This window comes from Primulina eburnea, chromosome 14 (assembly GCF_022965805.1).
Source record: "Primulina eburnea isolate SZY01 chromosome 14, ASM2296580v1, whole genome shotgun sequence".
Lineage (NCBI taxonomy): Eukaryota > Viridiplantae > Streptophyta > Magnoliopsida > Lamiales > Gesneriaceae > Primulina > Primulina eburnea.
The window spans coordinates 33122695-33132423 of record NC_133114.1 but is presented as its reverse complement, the minus strand read 5'-3'; the positions used below and the strand labels follow the sequence as shown (position 1 = coordinate 33132423).

Genomic DNA, 9729 nt, shown 5'->3' with positions numbered 1-9729 from the left:
TATTATGATTCATGATTATGCTAAATTATTTTATTAGAATTTATGATTTAAGATTAGAAAAAAAATAGAGGTCGTGCACACATAAATAAAGCTAAAAAAGTAAAGCCCACAAAGGTTTAATCTAATCTTCTCCGAGATTCTGTTAATCTAGACCTGTCAAATCAGGACTTTATTCTTCTCCTATAACTACGGAAAATTTCATCATACCTTATGAGGCACTGTCCCCATGAGAAGATCAAAAACCCAATTTTAACAAAATATATGTGGGGTCCACCAATTTTCTTAAAATGAATGGTCCAGATCCAGGCATATAACTACCAGGTTCCATTAATTGTTTATTCATTGATATACTCTCATTCTACACACTTTTTGTTTTTTTTCTCTGACTTGAGCGCCAGAACAACCTTATAGTCTCCTTCTAACGTTCTTGTTTATACTTTCAGATTTCGAAAGTGCGATCCGAACTCCTTGAATGAACATCTGACCTCCCAACTACCATCTTAAATTTCTGCAACGTCAATATTGTATTGGATGTCTGGCCTCTCCTCCTCCCCGATATCTTTCTTTTTTCTGCTGAATCGCCTTTGAATCCACGTTTCCACATGTATTTTTTTTCTTTATTGGGGACTTCATTGTATAGCATTTTGCTCAGGTTTTTCTCTTTCCATTTTCTTCCAGAAGATCTCTATAAATCCGGAGAAGATAAGGTACAAAGAATTGATTTTTGGGAAACTGTGTTGATTATGAATGTTTTATGATGTGTTGTGTGGTGATAGTGATGTTCCTTTTGGCCACAAAAAGAAAAACCGGATAAAGCGAAAAGAAAGAGAGAAAAGGATGAGGGGAGGAAAAATAAAGGTTTCCCTCGGAAAGTGAACATTGTTGGTTGCTCTGATGAGACTGACGAGGGATAGGAGACACCCCGCATGGACATCTACCAGCGCTTGGTTTCCTAAACTAATTTGCGCACACAAGCAAATTGGGAGTTTGATGGTATCCATTGGAGGGTGCCTCAGTAGAGTTGATATTGGCTTGAATATGGAGTGTACTGATTTAGCCTTGTTCATATTGGATGCTCTATCATCTGTGCCTGAAGGGAGACAAGCTTTAAAGGATTGTTCAAATACTATTTCTATCATGGTTAAAATACTGATGAGAATTTCAGAAAGTTCTACTGGTTATGCACTTGCGATCTTGTTGTCTGTATGCCAACTTTCCCCAGAAGAATGTTCCTTGGTATCTGTGGATGCAGGTCTTGCTGCAAAGCTTCTTCTTGTTATCCAAAGTGGAGGCAGTCCCGTACTTAAGCAGCGGGCGGCTGAAAGCTTTGGAGTTTGAATTGTTCTGATTCCATTTTCATTTCTAAGTGCAAACCGACCCGAACGATTCAACGACTGCTGAAGATTGACCATCTGATACAGATGACACCCCTTGTGTGGTAGCTGGTGCTAAAGAAATTGAAAGGCTTCCAGATTTGAAGGATTCTATCTCAAACTATCTGGGAAAATTCTAGATTTTGGTGTTGCCCTGCAAATTGTGTAATAGTTCCAGCTGTTCATTCGACTTATGTGGAGGCCCATATTGTACGTAAACATGATTTGTTTTTTCCATATAACAGTTGGCTCCAGCTGAAGTTCTCAATAAGCAGCCGATAGAGGGAATTTTTCCGCAAATATTTTATGGTTTGCAAAGACATAAAAGATATGATGCTACTGCTAACATGGTATTTGGTGGAGCTAAGAATTGCAACTGTTCCTCTCTTATAATTCTCCTATCCTTGGGTACCGTCCAATTTTCCTTTGTAGAAGTTTTGTTTTGGCCTTAAATGAGTGTGTATTTAGTAGTAAGTATTGGCTTCTTTCGCATCGTGTTCAATGTGTACTATTATCACAGTTTTTAGTTTGTTATGAGCAAAGCTAAGCTGCATGGCTTTATTTTCCCCGTGGTATTTTGTTCTCATTATGGCCCATTTTCTGGGATTATTCTATGCTACATAGGAGTGTTAGTATTACTCTCTGTATTTTTATATAATATATTCGCACACCTAAATTTAAACAAAACATGTGAGGGCAACCAATATTTTTTGTTTTGAATTGAGATGTTCGTGTGAACATTTATATAGAATGCACGACGTAGCATAGACAAATCCCATTTTCTGACACTTTCGGTGAGATTGTACGATATGCCCGCAACAAGGATTCCGTGATCAATATGATAAAAAAAAAGTAAAAGAAATCACAAACTAAACAATTATGGTGGAAGTTCAGAAACCCCAGCTATCATCTTGATCGAAGGAAAAAAATGCAGGTCATTTTACACACCACATCGACGGTAGAACCTGTTTAACATACACAAAAACAGCGTACAACACTTGAGCTAAAACTCATAATACAAAAGACCAGCAGAAAGAATATTTAAAGTTATCATGTTTTGAACTTAAGACGACAATTTTTTGCAAAGTCTTGTAATGGTTAAGTCTGCACCACCAAATCCATCTATCACAGCCATTGCCGTAGGAAATTCAGCTCTTGCAGTTGAACTTCAGGAACCACCATAACAAGAGGACAGAGTAACATAAAACACAAATAAAAAAAAGAGTAACATAAAAACAATACAAATTTAGAATCAAACAACTTAAATAAAAAACACCATAATATTTTTACTCGTTTCATAATACCTGCTACGGAGAACTACACAAGGCATGCCAATTTGCGCAGCTGCGGAAACTCCAAATAGGCTTCCCGCAATCAAAAGGCATTTTTCAACTGGAACTTCTGCATATTCAGCCCCGCCCTTAGTGCAGCAACAACATTTTGCAAGCTGTATTTCACAACGGTCAACCAGAAGCATCAAATTACCTTCTAGACCAACCAGTAGACAATATTGTTAAAGATCGGAGAAAAAATTTCATTGTATAATTTCCAATGGCTACATGATATTTATACAACATGCTAAACTATTTAGAATGGAAACCCTAGATCATAATCCTAGCAATCCCTGATTTAAGAAAAGAAAATATATACCTATATCAATCTAAGATACATAAAATCAATTAAAGATCTACAAGATAATTATTGTATAATCTTCCAACATAATTACAATATCTTCAATTTTAACACTCCACTGGTTCTGAAATACACAATGAGATGGATAAAAGCACATTACATTTCAGGTCAGAGCATAGTTTCACGGGCTCAAGGCGCATCGAGGACATGGAGCCTGAGGCGCAAGGCGAGGCGCGCGCTTTGCTTTACTGAAGCAAGGCGCACATTTTTAAATTTTAAAAAATATATTTATTTAGAATAAACATATTAAAATATGAAATAATTAAGTCACAATGTCACATAAACAAAAATAATTAATAAGTTCATAATAATTAATATCATTATTAAAATTCTTCAATCATCCAAATTAAGTTCATCTTATTTCATCGAATCATCGGAGACCCCACTTGTGTTCTTCTTGGACTACATTTTCTTGATCAATATTAATTTCTTCTTCCTTTTCATCCAAAATACCTGAAATCGGCATTTTTCTTGTTGTTTTTGGATGTAGATGCGCTCACCTCGTTCTTTTGTTCAGAGCTGTCTTGTTCTGATTCCGGTGTTGGGTGTTGGGTTGCCAGGGTTTGGGTTTAGGCTAATTGTTTTAAACAAGTAACCAAAAATATTCACCCCGGCACGCTCGAGTAAACTTCCAAGACTAGTCCAGGCTCGCTTTAGTGAATCGCTGCGCCTGATATTCTTGCCTGGTGGGCGAGATGCGCTCCCCTTTGACAACTATGGGTCAGAGGAAGCTTTTTCATAGATATTAGGCTGATGGATAATCTTGGCACGTGAAGAACATTGTGAACTGCAATTATGGGGCTGAATTGGATACTTCCTATCCCAACAACAGCGATAAGAGAACCATCAGCAATGGTTATCTTTTGGTTGCTTGGACAAGGTGTGTAGTAGTTGAATTTAAGTGAGGAATGGGTCACATGGTCTGTGGGCTCCTGAATCGACAATCCACAAATTTCTAACAACAATATTAGAGGCACAACGATAAGAGACTTAACTAATGGGCTAAAGAACTAGTAGCACTGTTCTTCTCTTCATTCCCAAGGAGTTTTTGAAGTCTCTCAACCTCTTCCTTGCTAAGTTCATTCAGTCTCTGGGCCACCTTCTTGGCTTGCCCGCTTACCAGTAAAGTGGGCTTGGTTGATGCTTCTGGTATGTCCCCATCATTGATTCCAGTACTTATTTCTGACATGTAATTTCCAGCATTTGTCCTTAGTGTGTCTAGTCTTTCAACAATAAGTGCACCATAAATCTTACTTTCTTGGCCTTCAACTTTTGATATTGCTGCCCTTCCATACTCCTTAACTTGACGTCGTTCTGGAAAGATTTTTGAGGTTCGTTGGCGTAATCATGGTTTATTTCCTTGATCCCACCTCTATTTTGATTTCGTAGACATGGGTAGTACACGAGCCTTCGAATAGGTTCATTTGATTGACTCCAAAATGGCCTTTGCAGACGTCAAAAACATGACAGTGTCACTAATCCTTGGTTCCATCGACTCCCACAGCCATGACATGACCATAGAATTAGCTTCATCCCACGCGTCGAAGCCTTCTTCCCCTGGTTTGGGTCCAGTCCCAAGAAGGTGATTAATTCTCCTTTTTCCCTTCAAATAAGTCCGCACAAATTTGGACCATTTCAAGTAGTAATTTCCATACAAACAATAGTTCGTCCGAATGTTTTGCAAGTCGCCAATTGTTGGATTGAGATTTAAATCCTCCGATTTTGCATATTGCTTCACAGCTACAAGCTTTTTTGAAGCTTTAAAATCGGACATGACTAAAGACTGAAGAGAACGATAAGCATTATTTGGTAGGAAGAAAAAAACGTGAATTTAGAGGAAAAAAACAGTCTCTGATACCATGTCAAAGATCATAGAATAATTTCATTGTATTATTTTCCAATAGCTAAATGGTATTTATACAACATATTAAACTATTTAGAATGAAAATCGTAGATCTTAATCCTAGCAACCCCCTGACTCAAAGAAACCAAATGTATACCTATATCAATCTATGATACATATTATAAATTAAACATCTACAAGATATTATTTATACAATCTTCCAACAAAATCACAATATCTTCAGTTTTAATAGATATATAATTCTAATTTATGCCATGTTCACATAAAGAAACTAACCCAAAATAAATAATGTTCACCATAAAGCATCAGACAAACAAAGCCAGTTTGGCTGGCTAATTTATTAGTTATATGAAGTGATACGAAAGCTCACATAATGCCAAGGATCCCTTGCTGCAGTGGCCAAGGTGAGGCCCCGAGACCCAGAGGTCTTGTATTCGAGTCCCACTTGTGTGAGTTGTAATTACTCATTTGTTGTTGATTGTTATTTGTAGTAATTGATTACTTGATGGTGGGTATAAATAGTTTACGGCCAGCTGTATTTGAATGCTTGAGGGTGGTATTAATAGTTTACTAGTAATGATTGTCATAGTTTCTTGTTGATTGATTGTAGCGACGTGATTGTGCCCGTTCAAAAAAAAAGAAAAGAAAGGAAAAGCTCACAAAATGACAACTCTGAGTACATGTTTCAAAGTACATGCTTGGTCAGATGGTCTATCTGAATATTGATGCAATGACTCGTACATATGAAGCATACTAAGAAATCTGAAAGCAAATTATTAAGAGAGTTTGTGAGAACGAGTAAAACCTTTCACTTGAACCAGTATCAAGTTCAACTTTCAGCTTCAGCATAGAAGCAAACTCTTCCGCAATTCTTTGTCTTTCGGAAGAAGCTATTCCAAAAACGATAAACCATCTCAATTTTTACCCTTAAGAATATGATGAGAAGAAGAAATTATGTTACCAGGATTTATGTCACCTGCTTTGTACACTTCCTTAGCTAATTGTTCATCCAAACTGGAGGATACTCCTTTGCCAAACACAAGTTGTCCATAGAAACTTTGTTTGACCTCTTCAACTCCAATGGTCTGTATCTTTAATATTCGATCAGCTCCAAGTTTTTCAACAACTGATCTATAATCAATGATATATCCTATCAATAGATCATAGATATCCACGGAAAAACGTGATGTCACATCAAGTGTTGATGCAAACATTAGATGATGACATCGTTACCCCCGACCTCCAGCCATATCATTTAAAAATGGAAAAGTTTTGAATGCTCCATTGCAGACATGATAAGTAGAGCTAACCTTGCAACATTTTCCCCGTGCATACTATATGATGTCATGATTACCACATGCACACCTTCGTTGAATGCATCATCAACGAATCTGTCATAAAGACAACCAAAAAAGAATAACCACCAAGGAAAGAGGAAAAAACCTGGCAGTACAACAAAACAAGTTATAAATTATGCTTATAACTACAAAGGATCATGGATATATGGGAGAAGATGTGTTGTTAGCTCCAAATGGGGGTCTAAACAAAGTAGAACTGCATTGTGCATCCGAGGTAATATCAGGCATGATCAGGAGAAGCACAATACTATATAAAAATGATGCTGCAATCTCTGCTCAAGCAATGGACCTGACAGGAAGTAAATTCCGTGTCAGGTTAAATCACATTAAGCAGAATCCGATTTCTTACTCTTTGGCACCAGGTCTCAAAGAAAAAGCTTTTGACGTGATCAGACCATCCAATGCATTCTTCTGCAGACAGTTAATCAATGATTCAGCTACTTCTGGAAGAATTAACCTTTCATTAACTCAAGGTGGCTGAGAAAAATAAAGTAACGTGACATTATTGAGATCTAAAAATGCAAATAAAAGATATCACTCCATTAAAAGATCGATAATCAAAAGTGAAATGGATAATGATTAATGACAATCAACTGTCTTCATCTGCAAACAAAAACAAGTATAATTTCCAAATGGATGTATCAAACAGCTTAATATTCCTATCTCTATTGGATTCAAATTAAGAGCTCAACAAAAACTATCTAACCCAAGATATATATCACAAGGAAAATACATGAAATAAAGTTTATACATTTAATCAAATATTTCACAAAACAAACTTAACCTAGCAAACAGGGAAGTAGTAACTTCACATACAAAATTGACATTTAATTAATATACGGTTTCATAGAGGTAATATGTAAGCAAAACAGATAAAGATACTCATTGCATCAAAAGCCCCAAAAGCGAGGTATATAGTACTCAAACAATGGCAATAATAGTTCTATTTCATTTTCAAGACTCAAAACGACATTAAAAAATTGCAGCCATCTAGAACAACAGACTTTGGCAATAACATTTTATGAAAATCAGAATGAAGCTCAGTTATTTCTCATCGATACCTTTTCTCGAATAACATTTTTCATAAAAGTTTCCTTCTCATTGGTAGCAACTGAGGTTGGCCAACCAATCTGCACAAACAGCAAAATCACAATTACTTGATTAGAATTTTTCAGACATAGAGGAACATCAATCACATGTAAGCTTGCTAACGGAAAACTTGCAGGAGCTCACCCTGTTAAAATACAATACTAACATCCTTTCCTCATCACCAGCACTTTTCCTGAGCATCTATGAATAAGTCTGATTAGATCAATCGTGCATAAAACATTCAAGAAGTTATGAAGTATGTTAAAAAATCAAAATATTTTATGAAATGGACAAGTGTGCTTGTATTCGAGCATCTAGATGCTATCATCTTTCAATAACGCATAATTACTTTGTGTTGCTGAAAAAAAGAAATTACAGATTTAAGGAAAATGCAAACTTCTCATTTTTCCATATGAAATCCATCTTTCAATCTTCTCAGTTGTCTCATCAATTTGTGATCGCCCCAAAGAACATAGAATGGACAAACTAACAAACAAACATGAAACACAAGTTAACACAGACCAAAAAAATATGATTTAACCAATCACCTCGTTTTCTATGCTACAAGGCTAGTGGAATTCCACAACAGTATTTTGTCTGCCAGATCAAAATATTAGGAAACTCTCAGCACCCAAAGATTTATTGAGTTGGGTGATTCAAGGTATTCAGGTGAAAGCAAGATCCAATTTTTTAAACAGAATCAGCACTGTTCTCACTAATCATGAAGAAATTTATCATACATTATATCGATTTGAAACACACCAAAGCCTCAAACCAACAAAAGAAGATGAAAATTTTGATTCACACAAGCATGATGATGTATCAAATAAGTGGCTCATAGTTAATTAATTTTCCCTCATTTGATTCACATAGCAGACCTAAAAAAACATATCAATGCATCACACCTTGCAAGGTCGGAATAAACTGGTTTGGTCCAATTCGCACAGTCTAATCCAAGCTTTTTAAATGCTGAAAATATCATTCGATGCCACAAGAGAATCATCATATAATCTAGTCAATCAAGGTAAAGAAGAAAAACAAAAATCAAGGTTAGCAGAAATATATGCTTAATGCATAGTAGTACCTGCATTAAAAGCTTGGCGATTGCCTGATCGGTTCACATCGATTAAAACCCTAAAGAAATAACTTATTAGCGCATAATATAAATAACAGGGTAGTGCAGCATTAGCGTCGGTTTACAGCATACATTACAGCACACATGATACAACTATCCATCTATAAGCACAATAAAACATAATCTATTTTGTTTTCTTATTTATGAAAAGAGTAGCGACCCATAGTTTTTTAATGTATATGTGTGAAGCAATTATATATGTCTGCCTCCCACCTGGAAAGAAAAAGGACGCAGATAGGATAATGAAAGAGAAAGAAAATCCCAGACAAAACATAAAATATCGTCACTAAACAAGAATCATAGATGGTAATACAAGAATAATAATAATAACAACAAACACATAAAAGAGGAAAGCTAAATATAGCCGCAAAATTAAAAAGAAAAAAGAAACCGACTGACCCTTCAACTTCAAGAAGAATGGCGAGTTTCCGGGATGTGTTATTTTCAGCACCGTTTCTTAGGGAGCCATTTATAATTAACCGGTCAAAATCCAACGTGTTGATTTTTCGGCCAACACTGTAACAATGACGAACTTTTGAAGAAAAACGAGTAGAATAACTGCAAATTTTGTTGCCAAACATTTGATAGCTCAACTTGATTGTACCCCTGCTACCTCCGCCGCCGCAAAAGCTCGGCGTGTTTAGAATCGGATAAGGAGCGGTTTCCATGAGATGTTTGTGTTTGGACTTTGTGTTTGGACCAACTAATTTCGATTCGAATTATATAAATAATGCGATACTGCAACCAACACAATTTATTTATATAAGAAATTAAAGCATAACAAAATAATAAAAATTCAAACGAAGGTAGAGCTAATAAAAATTTAAAAACTGATTACATTTTTAATGATCTGTATAATAAAATCAAATGAAATAAGACAATGTCAAATCTCAATTTTATGAAACAAATATTCTGATTAGATCACATATCACAAATATTATTTTTTCGACGAAAATATTATTTATAATTGTAAATATAAATATAATTAACCATTTCATTAATAAAAATCCGTGAAACATAACGTTATTAAAAATTTATAATTGTAAACATAAACATAATTAACCATGTCATTAATAAAAATCATGAAACATAATGTTGGTAAAACAAAAAGCCAGATGCCTTGTTAAAGAAGGTTTTCACCAACGCAAAACATTTAATGGAGATTTTACATTTTTCGGACCTAAAAAAATTACAAATTTGATGTTCATTCCATTGTTT

General features: G+C 35.4%; 1 protein-coding gene and 1 pseudogene across 1 annotated transcript; one reads left to right on the top strand and one right to left on the bottom strand.

The window, feature by feature from the left end:
• Positions 1–894: 894 nt before the first annotated feature.
• Positions 895–1338, top strand: LOC140811379 (U-box domain-containing protein 30-like). Its single transcript, XM_073169220.1, has one exon. It carries the CDS (start codon positions 895–897, stop codon positions 1336–1338), a length of 444 nt encoding a protein of 147 aa, XP_073025321.1.
• Positions 1339–2256: 918 nt separating this feature from the next.
• On the bottom strand, positions 2257–9218 carry LOC140812035 (CBBY-like protein; annotated as a pseudogene).
• Between the last annotated feature and the right edge of the window lie 511 nt (positions 9219–9729).

What these genes read in the sequence shown, in the direction of transcription:
- LOC140811379 (XM_073169220.1), top strand. Translation starts at nt 895, where the DNA reads ATGAGACTGACGAGGGATAGGAGACACCCCGCATGGACATCTACCAGC.